The sequence below is a fragment of the Schistocerca gregaria genome, chromosome 2 (genome assembly GCF_023897955.1).
Source record: "Schistocerca gregaria isolate iqSchGreg1 chromosome 2, iqSchGreg1.2, whole genome shotgun sequence".
In the NCBI taxonomy this organism is placed as follows: domain Eukaryota; kingdom Metazoa; phylum Arthropoda; class Insecta; order Orthoptera; family Acrididae; genus Schistocerca; species Schistocerca gregaria.
In genome coordinates, this window is record NC_064921.1 from 617,616,035 (window position 1) to 617,632,415 (window position 16,381).

The 16,381-nt window shown below is 40.1% G+C and overlaps 1 protein-coding gene across 1 annotated transcript in view; it reads left to right on the forward strand.

The window, feature by feature from the left end:
- LOC126334596 (probable aconitate hydratase, mitochondrial) overlaps positions 1-16,381 on the forward strand; it is a 142,849-nt gene that overhangs the window by 73,358 nt on the left and 53,110 nt on the right. The window contains exons 7-8 of the mRNA XM_049996988.1: positions 1,571-1,746; positions 9,172-9,301. Coding sequence (XP_049852945.1) covers positions 1,571-1,746; positions 9,172-9,301 — 306 coding nt within the window. The remainder of the gene's footprint in view (positions 1-1,570; positions 1,747-9,171; positions 9,302-16,381) is intronic.

Consider the following 16,381-nt stretch of genomic DNA (forward strand, 5'->3'; position numbering starts at 1 on the left):
TACATACAAACCATATAACCCCATTATGCTTTCTACAGAGTTGAACCAGTTCCTTCAAAATTCTGAACCCTTGTTGTGATTGTGTATAATAACAGAACTTGACCATCAGGCAGGATGTGACAGGGCTGTTGAAACTCTCAGTGTGCAACAGTCAAACTGTCACTGGGTTGGTAAATCATGTGTACAATGACTGTTGATTTGCACTCCACCAATGCTCCATGGTAATGAAATGCACAGTTTGACTCCTTTCTTATGCTTCTGCTACTGCTGCAAGGCTGCCAGTACAAACCTCCTTTCATTTTTCTTCTCACCACCTTGTAGTGATGTGAGTTGTTGTTAGTTGAGATTTATAAGCAGTAAATTTCGTGTTTTAGCTCTAAAGTTGAGCTCAGTTGATAACGAAACTAGTTCTGCCATCATAACATTGAACAATGTGGGCAGCTGAGCAGGTAAGCATCGGAATTTTGAAATGATACATAAGTCATTCTATCCAACATTTTGGAGGTAGGAAAGACTACAAATGGTTAAATTGGTGCTGGTTAACGTTTGCAGAAAGCCTGTTGAGATGGCTTATCAGTGAAGGCTCCAGAACTGGAAGTATCAAGAATCTTTATGTTTCAAATATTAAGTAGAGACATGGGGGCTGTGATATAGTTTAGAGATAATGAAAATTATGAATGAAAATATTAACAGTTCATAGAAGCATAGTACTTACTTTCATTTTACACTGTGAGATTTGTTGAAATCTTTGATCTTGTTGACTCTCAGAGTGAGCTGAACTACCATTAAAGCCTTGTAGTAACAGCTTAGTATGTCTGTGACATCAAAAAGACTTTTTTGTGTCTTTGTTGATAGAATATGCTAGTTAATTTTTTCAAAAGTAAAAAAAAAAACACTGGGCTGTAGTTATGTTCATTTTGTTGTAGAACTTGCTATTTCACTAATTTTATTTGTCTATTCATAAGATTGAGCAGATTTTTTTTTCTTTATTGACTGACTGTTTGTATTTCAAAACCAAAATCATCAAGAAAGATGAAATGATGTTTAATATTTTGGCCACTGAGAATCCTCAACATGCTAGTCTTTTATTTCTGTGTTACTGCTAATGTGCCCTCCAACACTTCACTACTTTTTTTTGTCTCTCCACTCCAGAAGAGTTTTGTTCTCATTCTGTTCTTCAGTCTGAAGGCTGATTTGATGCAGCTTTCCATGCTAGTCTATCCTGTGCAAATCTCATCATCTCTTCATTTGCTATTGCAACCTACATCCAATTAAATCTTCTTACTGTTTTCAAACCATGGGCTCCCTCTTCAATAATTACCTTTAACATTCCTGCCCATTAGCAAAATGATGTTCCCTTGATGCCTCAGAATACATCCTGTCAACTTATCCGTTCTTATAGAAAGTATTATTATTTCAAAAATACATTCTTTTCTGTGTTATCATTGAGTATGTAATTACTTAGTTGACAGGTTTAACACTTCTATCTGTTTGAACTGTTGTTCTGCATTTTTGTTTATGATCTCTCTGTAAAGATCAGCTCTTTATATCATCTTAAACATTGTTACAGGTATGGCCACAATCTGTAACATGGGTGCTGAAATTGGTGCAACAACATCAATTTTCCCATATAATCAACGCATGAAAGACTATTTGTTAGCTACAAATAGAAAGGAAATTGCTGAAGAAGCAGACAAATATGCTAAGACACTATTTACGGCAGACCCTGGAGCTCCTTATGATCAGGTATAACTTTCGCCCACTTCTGTGTGTGTGTGTGTGTGTGTGTGTGTGTGTGTGTGTGTGTGTGTGTTTCAGACACGTGGGCTTCACACACACACACACACACACACACACAGTGATTTGATACATGTCCTTTATGCGTCTGGCTTTCTCATTAATATCAGCAAATTTAGCTTTCTGTGATTTCTTTAAATTGTTTAAGGTAAATGCTGTGATGATTCCTTTGGAAGAATGCATCTGATTTTCTTCCTAATCCTTCCCTATTCCAAACCTGTGCTCCTTCCATTAAAACTCAATATCATAGTGTTTGAAGGTAGTTGTAGAAGTGGAAGAATGTTGTGGGTGGAATACACTGAATGAAGTCATGTTTTGTTCCTTGATGAGTAGTAATAAGCATTGAGCCTGACAGCTTGCACATTTCTTTCGGGAGGGGGCTTACAGTGATAAATAAACATCCTATTGTACATGAAACATCCCAATATTTATTAATGGACTGATAATGATAGCTGTATCAATGGTGATAAATGTACAATTTTCCACGTTGTCCAAAATGCTTCTTTACCAATTCAAAAGTTTTTGGATAGGGTTTTTAACTTTTTGTTCTGTTACATGCTTTTGTCACTTTTTTCACTTATCTTCATAGTACTAAGTTGGTGATGAAATCATCTGAATGTCATGGGCAGCATGCTCTCCAGACTTGAATTCTGGTTACATTTATGTGATTCACTTGGAATACATATTGCTGTTAGCCCAGCACCGCCCATGGTTGTTCAAGAACAGGAGCTTGTTTTCCTGAGGACTAGCAAAAATAATTTTCAGGTTTAAAATATTCATCAATAAGCTTATTGAGTCCTTGTCCCAAAAGGTGTTGAATTGTGTTCAAATAAAACATTAAAAAACGAGAGAATACATTGTAATGATGATAGTCATTATCTCCATACTTCATATAATGCAAAGAACCTCTTAATCATCATAATACATCTTTCATGTTGCTTTCTGTCACTTTTGCAGGATAGTTGGAGCATGCTTTTGTTTACATTAAATTTTCTTTACTCAAGGTTGTTATAATGTACAATTATTTTCAAACAGTTTTCTGTTATTTATCCTACCCAGCAACATGGTCCAGTTGTTTTAGGTGTAGTGAGAAACTAAGTCAAAAGAAATATACTGAGCAACAGAATTCATCTGACCAACATGTTTCTAAGTTATGAGATGTCTGGTTGTGCAGGAACAAGATAACTGGGTGAGGAATAGAGTCTGCAATGATTAGGTTCTCACTGCAAAGCTGTGATGAATTGAAACTGATCTTTTCCATCTTCCTCTGTACACACACAAACACATTTCTCTTCATTACCACATTGTGCATTTGCTGGTGGCTCATTATGTGTCCTATTAACTGCTCCCTTCCTAACTGCTGCTTGTGCCTATAGGTGTCTGCAGAAGAGGGCAGGAGGGGGGAGGGGGGGGGGAGCACTAGAGGGTATTTGCTCCCTCCTGGAATCTGAATAAAGGATTTTTATTTGTTACAGCATTTTCATGTATTTCTACCAATGATTGTTTGCTGCTTTACTAAAGCAGTAATTGTTTGCTGCTTTACTAAACTGCAGATTACAGAATTCTTCTCTTGAGATCTTCTTGAATACTGTTGCTTGCTGTCCAGCACCACATGCAATTCGACGAATTCTGCTGTCCAGTTGGCATGGCTGCACACTACTGTAACAAATTTCAGATGAGGATTGCATTGGTTCAGATGTCCAGGTCAGTTCCATCAACGAGTTGAGGGTGTTTATGGGAGATTTCCCATGTTCATATAGTCGTATGCTGGCCCTAGGCTACAGTTTCTCTGTCCAAACAAAAAAAAATATAGCTTTCAAAAAACAATTTGCTTAACTTTACTAACTTTAAAGAATACAGAGAATGAAAGTAATGGAATAAATTAATTAACTTGACCCGGCGTGAAGTTTTGTTTACAGACAATGTGTTGTAGATTCCATCAAAGTCAAATAGGCTTTTATAAAGTTTATTCCCTGTTCCTTCACTTCCAAGAATATTCACCTGCCATATTTATTGGTTACTTTTGCTTATATTCAGCAGGGCTTTGCTCAATCATTCTTTTTTCTGTAGCAGTTTTTTTTTCAGTTTCAACCCGATAGTGTGGATACTTTGATATATTGCAGCTTTGTCATAACTCATTGGATACCATGGATTTAATAGTAGTAGGACGTAATTTCATATCACTGGATCAAAAAGGTGGCATCCAGATTCATATTAGATGTATTTCGTCATATATAATATTGAAATATGCTTACCATTTAGGTGTCAAAGCAATATGAGTACTAAGTGGATAACTGCCAACTGTTTGAAGTAATAGAAGTTTAGTGTACTTCTTGACATATTTAGCTATAAGAAATGACTCTTGCCCCTCTCATGAAAAAATGTCTGCATGGGTCCATGCCTGGACCATGCATTTATTGACCCTGAAGTTCAATCCAGGACCTCTTTATTATAACAGTTCACAAACACTATATCAGAGTTCGCACCAGCCAACTTTTATTTTGCTTCCACATGAGAAGATATACTGAGACAACGAATAAAATAGTAATTGGCACAAACACACTTAACCAACAAGTACATTCACAGTTGAACACTGAAGCATACATTAGTCACTTAAATGTGAGTCTGGCTGAGAGCCCAGCACGCTGGTTTATACAAGGCTTTTAGGCACATGGCACAGTGCTTGTTGCACCATCTGTGCTGATGTGCAGTGTCCTCTTCAGGCCAGACATGGAGACGTGTGCTGTTTAATTATGCATGCTCAATGTATAGGGTTACAAAACTCCTTCCGCCTTGGGGACAAATGTTCATGATGTCATCAGAAGGAGTGATTGTTGGAGTAGGAGTAGGAGTTCTGCAGTCAACTGGAGTGTGCGGTCTGAAATGGTACTGCTATGGACCAGAACAGCACCTTTCACCCACAAGAGACTGTAAGGGAGCACCAATGTGAAGGTGCCAAATCCATTTCTGGGTAGTCACTCAGCAATGGAGCCAGCAGAGAAGAGAGAGGCAGCATAGGGGCTGCAGAAATGGATGCATCCCTATGCTAACCATAACCACACTGGCCAGTGGCAGCAGTACCAAAAATGAAGACAGCACAGGGGCTAAAGGGGACACAGACTGCACTGTAGGGCTGGTGCGTATGGTGGAGGTGGTGGCGCAGTCTCCAGTGTGTGGTTGGCCACACATGAGCGAAGCTGGTCATAGTGTCATGACACCAAACCATCAGAGGTGCGCATGACAAAGAGACAGTGGCCTCAGCAGTGATGGGCAACCACTGGTATCCACAACAGGGCACTGGCCAAACCCACAGGCCCAGAAGGCAGACCCCAGACAGAGCCGTTGCAAGGCAGGTTCTGGCGGGTAGGCAGGTATCAGCCAGAGCAGATGAAGCAATATACAGGATGGCAGCCATGAAACACCTCTGCTGTGCTGTGGTTGCCAACTGGGGTGAACGTGTATGAGCTCAACAACCTATCGATGGTTTCCTCAGGAGGAGATTACACGATATATTCTTTCATCTGAGTTTTTACAGTATGGAATAGCTGCTCCATCTCACCACTTGACTAAAGATGAAATGGAGGAGGAGTCATAACATGCTGGATGCCACCCTTTGCACGAAACTCTTAAAATATGGAGATACAAATTGTGCGCCATTTTTTTCTGTCATGAGCATATATGACAATCCTTCAAAGAGAAAAGCCTTGGCGGAGGCCATGAATGGGATGGATGGGCAATGAACCATATAAGGAAATTATGAAAAAGCATCAACTACTACAAGCCAAAAAAGTTAAGGAAAGGACCCATAAAGTCAGCATGAATACACCACAGAGGGATGCTGAGGGAGGGGCCATGGGGTGCCACTAACTGGGTGGCGCACTGTGGGCAGTCTGACACAACATGTGTGACCTCATTGTCAATACTCAGCCAAAACAAATGGTGGTAGACCAGCAATTTTGTATGAGAAATACCCCAGGGGTCCAGGTGGAGAAGGCACATGTTATCCCACTGCAGTGCAGTGGGGATCACAACCCTGGTCCCAACTCTTCAGTAGTCAACAGTAACACACCATCAAGAACAGAAAGGCAGTGGTGGAGGACATAATAATCATGCAAGGGATCTGATGCCTGGCCCAGTGGTTTGTCTGGCCAGTTGTGGCACTCAGACAAATTGAAAGACCTGATGTAAGACAGGATTGGCTGTGACAGCTGCTGAAATCAGGGAACTGCTCATGGAAAAACCATCCATGTTGTTTTGGGCTTAGCTGTCTACATGAAAACACAACAGTTCATCCTGATCAAATGCTGGATCAGGATCAGTCGGCAATCAAGAAAGAGCATCTGCATTAGTGTGTTGTGCTGTGGGGTGGAAATGAAACTCACAGTTAAAGCTCTGCAAAAACTGTCCAGAGTTGCAGGTGATGGGCTGCTTTATCCAGTAAATGAAATTTATAAGCCGTGCTATGACTTGGTCCTAATGGGGAAAGGCAAACATGTCAATAGTAGACTATGAATTTGCAGATTTTTTAAAATCACCACAGAGCCGAAAGTTGCTGTTAGGTTTTGCAACATTTACCAACAGAGCAGACCATTCATTAGAGGAGACAAGTGTGCCAACACCCAAGGATGTAAGTAGATCTAGTTCTAATTTGACTTGCTCCCATAAGGCTATTGAAATTGACTGAGCATGAAAAATACAGGGGCACACTGTCAGTTTCATTGTGACTTCATTATGTGAGACTAGAAGTTGAGAGCACACCATAAACCTTCCAAAATTAGCGAGGAAAATTCTGAACAGAGTGCATCCAGTTGTTGGTACAGAACTTGATCCAATACTGGATGCACTTCATCAGCAATAGAGAATCCAAAAATTTTCAAGACACCAACTCAAATAAGTTTTCATTGTTAACATCATCCACCACCAGAAAGGGCAAAGGCCAAACAACTGATTTTATACACTACGAGGACAGAAAACTGTCCCACTATGGGTATTTGCTGTTTGTTGTAACTCATCAACCAATGGGAGACAGGGGACAATGCCAGTGATTCAAGATCCAGACAGGCTTGAGAATTTCCCAAAGTCACTGCTGCAACCAAGTCTACTTACATTTTTAACTTCTTTTCCAAAACATGCACTTCAATATAAAATTTGGGGCTACAATCACTTGGGAAACATTGTTCACATCCATGTTCATCTCTGACTACTGAGGTTGAGAGTTGCACATAGATGGTTGCACATTGCCCATCACTTTGGAGACGCGGCCCACTGATGTTAAAGAAAACAATAACGGCACGATAGGAGAGGGGCATGTGACCGCTGTTGTGACACTGACTGCTGTTGCTGTTTAGCACAGCGTTGTGGAGACTGTGATTGCATGGTCATGGCATCATCTTCCCCTGTGAGCCAACAGATGGTGGTTGAGGAGGAGAAGCAATGGAAGCTACTTCACACCAAATTTCTATCTGATTTCCTGCTTCCCTAAGTACTTCAAAATTCTGGGTAATGTTCAAAACCTCTGCGAGAGAGGGAGTTTCACACTGTAAAGCATATTCACCAACTTCTCTATCAGAGGCCAAATGTATTACAGCATCACAAACCACTGAATCAGCATTGTGTCCTGGTGAGCTTCAGTAACAAACTGGCAATGAAGGCCAAGCTGCTGCCAAAGCTCTGTATGACTGCTGCAACCACTTTTCACAATGGTAGAACTCAGCGCAATCAGCAATAACGTGAGTATGTTTGCAATGATAGAGAGCAACTGACACGTTTCATCAAAAGCGAAACTGGGGTTCCCAAAGACGAGGTAGCTGACACAAAAGGTGATAAGCATGAGGAGAAATCCATGACAGAAAGAAAGCCTTACAGGAGTGGATGTCAGGGATGCCAAAAGCTTGGAAATGTTGCCAAAGGCATTTTTTATATGTGTTCCAGTCTTCCGTAGTATTCTCATACAGAGGAAGCGGTGGAGGTTGCAACAACGGCAGTCAACCCTGGCATGTCAAAGTGCTGCCACATTGTTTACTGCCATGGAGAGAGCCTGTTAGTGGCTGACATGAGCTTGCTGCTGTTCAACAAGAGATGGAAGAAATTCTTCTACTGACATGTGGGCTATAATGAGCCACGAAATGAAACACGCTCAGCAGAATACTGCACTATTCACCAAAAATATTGTAATGTTGTACAAACACAATACCTGAATCCCGACCATCCAACTTTTATTATGCTTTCATGTGAAAAGATATACTAAGACAACAAATAAAATAATAATCAGCACAAACACACTTAACCAAGGAGTACATTCAGTCACAGTTTAACAGTGAAGCATACATTAGCCATCTAAACATGAGTCTGGCTGAGGCCGAGCATGCTGGCTTACAAGAGGCTTGTTGCATACTGTGCTGTGGTTGCTGCACCATCTGTACTGACACATGGTGGCCTCTTTAGGTTGGTCATGGAGATGTGCACTGTTTAATTAAGCACATTCACTGTATATGGTTACAACAGTCTTCTATTAGCTGCCTGAGCTACCAGTCTAATGTTAAGCATTTATCTGCAGCACCTCATTTCAAAAGCTTCTTTGTTCTAAAGCTTATATTTCACATTTCACTTCTGAATATGGCTACACTCAAGGCAAAAATTTTCAGAATAGACTTCCTATCAATTAAATTTATATGAATTAAATGTTAACATATTTCTTGTTTTCAAAAAAATCTTGCTTTGTAATGCCAGTCTGCATTTTGCATCCTCTTTAATTCAGCCATTAAATTATTTTAGTACCCAAACAGCTAGAACTCGTCTACTTATTTTACTGGTTCATTTGTTAATCTAATTCACTCAGCATTGCTAGGTTTAATTCAACTATGTTCTTTAGCCTTGTTTTACAGTTGATGATATTCATCTCATATCTCCTTTTGAAGGTACTACCCATTCTAATTGACTGATCTTTCAAGTCCTTTGCCATCTCTCCCATAAATACAATGTCACTGTCAAAACATACAGTTTTTGTTTCTCCTCCACAAACTTTAATTTCCTTCCATGTAAATTTGAATTTTAGTACCTTTTACAGTGGAGTACATGAAAATGGGTACCTACAAGAACAGCCGATAAATTCTCGCACACTGTTATGTGTTCATTGTGTGTTGTGTTCCTCACTTGCCAGGCCACCTTTATGATGCACTTCATATTTTTCTAGTGTGGAGGCTCTGAGTGAAAAATCAAATGAAGGGTGATATTCTTTATTATGTTTAGCTCTATGATAACTGCATTTCCTTTTCCCTCTTCTCATTTTGTATGGTAATTTATTGCTACTTGTGTATGTAGTTAACAAATTTATTCTGGTGATTTATTTGTTACAGGACATTTTTCTTTTTGCAGACAATAGAACTAGATTTGGATACACTAGAACCACACATCAATGGACCTTTCACACCAGATTTGTGCCACCCTATCTCAAAACTTGGCCAAACAGCTAAAGAAAAAGGTTGGCCTTTGGATATTAGAGTGGGTAAGTATTTCCTGTGAAGATGTCAAAAGAAATCATGGTATATCTCCCAATATGTGAATGTTTGTTATGCTAACTGCATTCTCTGGATACTGTAATATAAGTAACATATGATAGGATAGACTGTCATTAACCAGAAAAATATTAGTGTATCTACAGCTACATCTACATCCATACTCCGCAAGTCACCTGACAGTGTGTGGAGGAGGGTACCTTGTGTACCTCTATTGGTTCTACCTTCTATTCCAGTCTCGTATTGTTCATGGAAAGAAGGATTGTTGGTAAGCCTCTGTGTGGGCTCTAATCTCTCTGATTTTATCCTCATGGTCTCTTCGTGAAATATACGTAGGAGGGAGCAATATACTGCTTGACTCCTCAGAGAAGGTATGTTCTTGAAACTGCAACAAAAGCCCGTACCGGGCTACTGAGCATCTCTCCTGCAGAATCTTCCACTGGAATTTATCTATCATCTCCGTAACGCTTTCACGATTACTAAATGATCTTGTAACGAAGCACACTGCTCTCCGTTGGATCTTCTCTATCTCTTCCATCAACCCTATGTGGTACGGATCCCACATTGGTGAGCAATATTCAAGCAGTGGACGAACATATGTACTGTTTTCAGATTGCATTTCCTTAGGATTCTTCCAATGACTCTCAGTCTTGCATCTGCTTTAGCGCCAATCAACTTTATATGATCATTCCATTTTAAATCACTCCTAATACCTACTCCCAGATACTTCACAGAATTAACTGCTTCCAGTTGCTGGCCTGCTAAACTGTAGCTAAATGATAAGGGATCTTTCTTTCTATGTATTCGCAGCACATTACACTTGTCTACATTGAGATTCAATTGCCATTTCCTGCACCATGTGTCAATTCGCTGCAGATCCTCCTTCCAGTACAATTTTCTGTTGTTACAACCTCTCGATATACCACAGCATCATCCGCAAAAAGCCGCAGTGAACTTCCGTGCCATTCACAAGGTCATTTATGTATATTGTGAATAGCAATGGGCCTATGACACTCCCCTGCAGCATACCTGAAATCACTCCTATTTCGGAAGACTTCTCTCCATTGAAAATGACATGCTGTGTTCTGTTATCCAAGAACTCTTCAATCCAATCACACAATTGGTCTGATAGTCCATATGCTCTTACTGTGTTCATTAAACGACTGTGGGGAACTGTATCGAATGCCTTGCGGAAGTCAAGAAACGCGGCATCTACCTGGGAACCCGTGTCTATGGCCCTCTAAGACTCGTGGACGAATAGCGCAAGCTGGGTTTCACACGATTGTCTTTTTCAAAACCCATGCTGATTCCTACAGAGTAGATTTCTAGTCTCCAGAAAAGTCATTATACTCGAACATAATATGTGTTCCAAAATTCTACAACTGATAGACATTAGAGATATAGGTCTGTAGTTCTGCATATCTGTTCAATGTCCCTTCTTGAAAACAGGGATGACATGTGCCCTTTTTCAATCCTTTGGAATGCTACGCTCTTCTAGAGAACTACGGTTCACCGCTGCAAGAAGGGGGCAAGTTCCTTCGCGTACTCTGCGTAAAATCGAACTGGTATCCCATCAGGTCCAGCGGCCTTTCCTCTTTTGAGCAATTTTAATTGTTTTCTCTCCCTCTGTCATCTACTTTGATATCTATCATTTTGTCATCTGTGCGACAATCAGGAGAAGGAACTACAGTGCAGTCTTCCTCTGTGAAACAGCTTTGGAAAAAGACATTTAGTATTTCTGCTTTTAGTCTGTCATCCTCTGTTTCAGTACCATTTTGGTCACAGAGTGTCTGGACATTTTGTTTTGATCTACCTACCGCTTTGACATAAGACCAAAATTTCTTAGGATTTTCTGCCAAGTCAACACATAGCACTTTACTTTTGAATTCATTGAACGCCTCTCGCATAGCCCTCCTCACACTACATTTTTCTTCGCGTAATTTTTGTTTGTCTGCAAGGCTTTCGCTATGTTTATGTTTGCTGTGAAGTTCCATTTGCTTCCGCAGCAGTTTTCTAACTCAGTTGTCGTACCACGGTGGCTCTTTTCCATCTCTTACGATCTTGCTTGGCACATACTCATCTAAAACATATTGTATGATGGTTTTGAACTTTGTCCACTGATCCTCAACACTATCTGTGCTTGAGACAAAATTTTTGTGTTGAGCCATCAGGTACTCTGAAATCTGCTTTTTGCCACCTACCTTTTTTAATATTTCTATTTATGGCTGAAATCTTGATGCAGTCACCGCTTTATGATCGCTGATTCCCTATTCTGCGTTTGTCACCAGAAGGTCTTATATATTATCACCCCGAGTTGGTTCTCTGTTTAACTGCTCAAGGTAGTTTAGAGATAAAGCACTTAAAAAAATTTCACTGGATTCTTTGTCCCTGCCACCCATTTGAACGTTTGAGTCTCCTGGTCTATATCTGGCAAATTAAAATCTCCACCCAGAACTATAACATGGTGGGGAAATCTACTCAAAATATTTTCCAAATTATCCTTCAGGTGCTCAGCCACAACAGCTGCTGATCCAGTGGGCCTATAGAGACATCCAATTACCATGTCTGAGCCTGCTTTTACTGTAACCTTCACCCAAATTATTTCACGTTTCGGATCTCCGTCAATTTCCTTCGATACTATTGCACTTCTTATTGCTGTAAACACGCTTCCCCCTTAACTGTCCAGCCTTTCTCTGTGGTATAAATTCCAATCTGAGTTTAGAATTTCATTACTGTTTACATCTGGTTTTGGCCAACTTTCTGTCCCTAGTACTATGTGGGCATTGTGACTGTTTATTAATGAGAGCAGTTCTGGGACCTTTCTACAGATGCTCCTGCAGTTTACTATTACCAGATTAATATTGTTATTTCCTGTTGCATTTTGTCTTGCTGCGTCTCAGGAGGTGTCTTGTAGGCCTAGGGAGGGAATTCTCTAACCTAAAAAACCTATATGTGCATTCCACACATACTCCACTACCCTTGTAGCCGCTTCCTGTGTGTAGTGCACGCCTGACATATTCAGGGGGCCCTACATATCTCCACCTGATAGCGGAGGTCGAGAAATTTGCACCCCAGATCTCCGCAGACTCATCTGAGCCTTTGGTTTAAGCCACTCGGCTCCAAACCAGAGGACTGCGATCAGTTCTGGGAACAATACTACAAATAGTTAGCTCAGATTCCACCCCACGAGCGAGGCTTTCCATCTTCACCAACTCCGCCAACTGCCTGTATGAACTGAGGATGACCTCTGAACCCAGACGGCAGGAGTCACTGGTGCTGACATGAGCAACAGTTTGCAGTCGGGTGCACCCAGTGCTCTCTACCGCTGCCGGCAGGGCCTTCTCCACATCTCGGATGAGACCCCCCGGCAAGCAGACAGAGTGAACACTGGCCTTCTTCCCAGACTTTTCCACTATTTGTTTAAGGGGCTCCATCACTCGCCTAACGTTGAAGCTCCCAATCACTAATAAACCCCTCTCCTGTGTGCCTGCTTGGACCTTGCTGAAGGAGGCGCCACATGTCCAGTCACAGGCAGAGCAGGCGATGCCACACGGCCAGCCCGCACATTGACCCTCTGCCTCACGCGCCGCGAACGCCGCTGAACCCGCCACCCCCCTTGGGGAGAGGGTGGCCCAACCGCGCCCGGTACCCACGAAGATGTCTCGACAGTAGGGACAGTGGGTGAAGCATCTAACACCTGGGGTGTACCATGCAACGCACCAGACTCCCCACTGCCGCTACACTCCGAGGCAGCAGCCTGAAGACGGCTGACCGCGGCCATCAACACATTCAGCTGTTCGCGAACAGTAGTCAGCTCCTCCTGCGTCTGTACACAGCAGTCACACATCCTATCCACCCTAAGAAATCAATTTACTGTAGAGAGTTAATCAACTTTTAACTAGACTGCTGATTCACTAAAGGTGGCTGATAATTGACTAAAGTGTGATTGCTAGCCACTTCTTGTAGAAAACAATGAAAATAGCACTATCTGTCTCTGGACTGTTTCCAAAACAAACACTAGCACTACTGGCACTGTGGCTGACTAAAGGGAGTCTCTCTGACTGTATTCAAAACAAACACGAAATCTACGGAACACTAGTGCCAGTACTCAAAAATTAAAGGTTCCTAAAAGCAAAAACACACAGAAGAAGAAGTGACAAGTAAGAAAAATACAGTTAATACTTAAATTAACGTAGCTCGCTGCACAGCAGACGTGACACAGACGGCAGTTATGACGACACTGACACTGCTGGCACTATGGCCGACTAAAGGGACTCTCTCTGACTGTATTCAAAACAAACACGAAATCTATAGAACACTATTACTAGCACTCAACAATTAAAGCATCTTAAAAGCAAAAGCACATGGAAGAAGAAATGACAAGTGAGAAAAATACAGTTAATACTTAAATTAATGTAGCTCACTGCAGAGCAGACGTGACACAGATGGCAGTTACGATGACTTATAGAAGATAAGTGCATAGAAAGGTGAGATAACTGCTTAATAAGGCTTCTGAACTCTTGTTCTTGTTCAGAGAAAGGTGTCAGAACTAAATAATATTCACACACTTAATTAATATGACAAGGTTTGCATGACTGCAAATTTAGGATGATGAGAACTGGACAATGAGAAGAAGGCTGAGTAGAGCTGAGTGATGGCAACAGGGAGAGAAAACTGGCATAAGCGGGAGGCTAAGGCCTTTATTTGTTTAGGATAAATCATGAAAACAGGTTCCTCTTTCTTAAAAGTCTCTCAACTAGTTTAGAGATTTCTTCAGTGTGTTATAGTGCACCCCTTTCCTTGTTGCCCATATCTTATGAATCAGACTTACTATTTTGTAATTACTATCTCAGTTTACACAGTGTTAAAATATATAGCAAGAGCAAATGCATTATATTTGCAGATAAACAGTACTTTTCTTCCAATGTTAGTCTCAGTTTCAGGATGGGTTCCTTTATTTTCATGTAACTTATTGAAAAATTTTTGTCCAGGGTCACTAAAATGTCAAGTCACTGGGGCGTTATGTTGCTTTTAACCATTTTCTTCTTTTAGTTGCATGTTCTTGAAACACAATTTACCTTCATGTATTTGACACTTTTCAGATATAGATTGTGCAACTTGCTTGAGATATACAAAGGAGATAATCAATCAGAGAGGAACATTTACCAAACTCAGTATACAATAAACCCAATCTCTCACCATCTTAACACTATCTAACACTGTCTGAAACTATTCTGATGCACTTGGTGCCAAATAACATTTTTTGTGAGTCCATCTTCCTGTACCTTCTAGAGCAGGAAATAATCCAAATCGGTATTAACAGGACTGTGTTAATTGAAATTATTCTTCAGATTTAATTTATATCTTGCCTTCTGAAAAGTAGTAGATAGTTTACAACAAAACTGAAACATAACAATATTATATTTAATGTAAATTTGTTTTTGGTCATTCAAGCTGACAGTTGTGTGACAAATTTTCATGGTACAAGATCGATATTACAAAATGGATCGATATGAATAATAAAAATATATTAGCAGAAAAATAGGTTTTTGGCAATCAGACATTTTCAGTATACAATATTTAAACAAGAAAATTAACCCAAGTGTGTCCAAAATTTATATGGAATCGAACATATCGGTTAACGTGTGAAACCTCTGAGGAGGTTAGGTTCATTATAATGTTCACAAAAGATATATGTATCAAACTGAACTGCACAAACACCACAGCAATTTGCTCAGAATTAAATATTCATCACAAAAATGTGCAGTCTATTAAGAATAAAGTACACCAATATAAAGTTGAACAACAGTCATCAAACAGAATGGTGGTATGGATTATGGAGCCCTGGTGCAGAGACAGTGAAGTACAGCATATAGTGCTATCATCATATGAATGTGCAAGGTGGCACTGTAGAATTACCATAAAATGTTGGGGATCATGTATTTATCTCAGAGTTAGAGCACATTATAAAGTGAAAGAAGATTTGATCAAAAGTAGTGTAGTTTTGAATTGGTAGCTGTTAATCATTCTCTCTCTCTCTCTCTCTCTCTCTCTCTCTCTCTCTCTCTCTGTGTGTGTGTGTGTGTGTGTGTGTGTGTGTGTGTGTGTGTACATGTACTGTTCAGTTACTGGTAAAATGGAGGCTTCATTCAACAACTTAACAGAACTCCTGGAAAGAGTCTCAGACCAAAAAACTAACACAATAATATGTGGAGTCATGAATATTAACACGTGTTGAGGAGGAAATTAATTATAATTTCCTAAAAATTTTGAACACCTTTGGCATGGCACAGCTGGTAAACGTTGCTACTAGGGAATCAAAAAGTTCATCATCAGTCTTAGACCATGTACTCACGGGTATTGACAGGAAAAATTATAAAGTACTGATAAGAGACCTTGAACTTTTTAATCATTACTGTAAGGTAATAAAGCTACAGACAGGTTTGGTAAAACCCACAGAATTGCTGGCCAACAGAAGGACCTTCTCAGAACATAAAATACATACTTTTTCTAGTGCAGAGGCAAATCAAACCTGGGATGAAATGTATTTGAAAAACAATGTAGATGCTATATTCTCTAAGTCATGCACACTGTTTAAATTAATATTTGAGGAAACATTTCTGAAGGTAGCCACTTCAATAGCAGCAAGTAAGGAAAGTACATTAATCCATAGTTCTGAGATAACTGTCAAAGGTGTAAAAAAATACTTGCTGTCAAAATATCATTCAATGACAAAATAATATATAATGCAGAAAATGAAAGCAAGGCAGTATGAGATGTCATAACATGTGAAACCAGAAAAGACAACACAAGCATAATAATGTATGAATCAAAGATGGGGGTAAAATAATAGAAACTCCTCAGGGATTGGAAAAAATTGTAAATGGCTATTTCTCTGGTATTGCATAGAAGTTGCAACAAATTGTTTCTGAAACACCTGTAGCACCCACAATGACTTACACAGCAAGGGCACAGTTGTTTCCCATAACAGAACTTGAAGTCAGGAAGACAACATAGAAATTACAAAATAAGAAGTAGTGGAGATGCTTAGTCACAGATAGGCACAACAA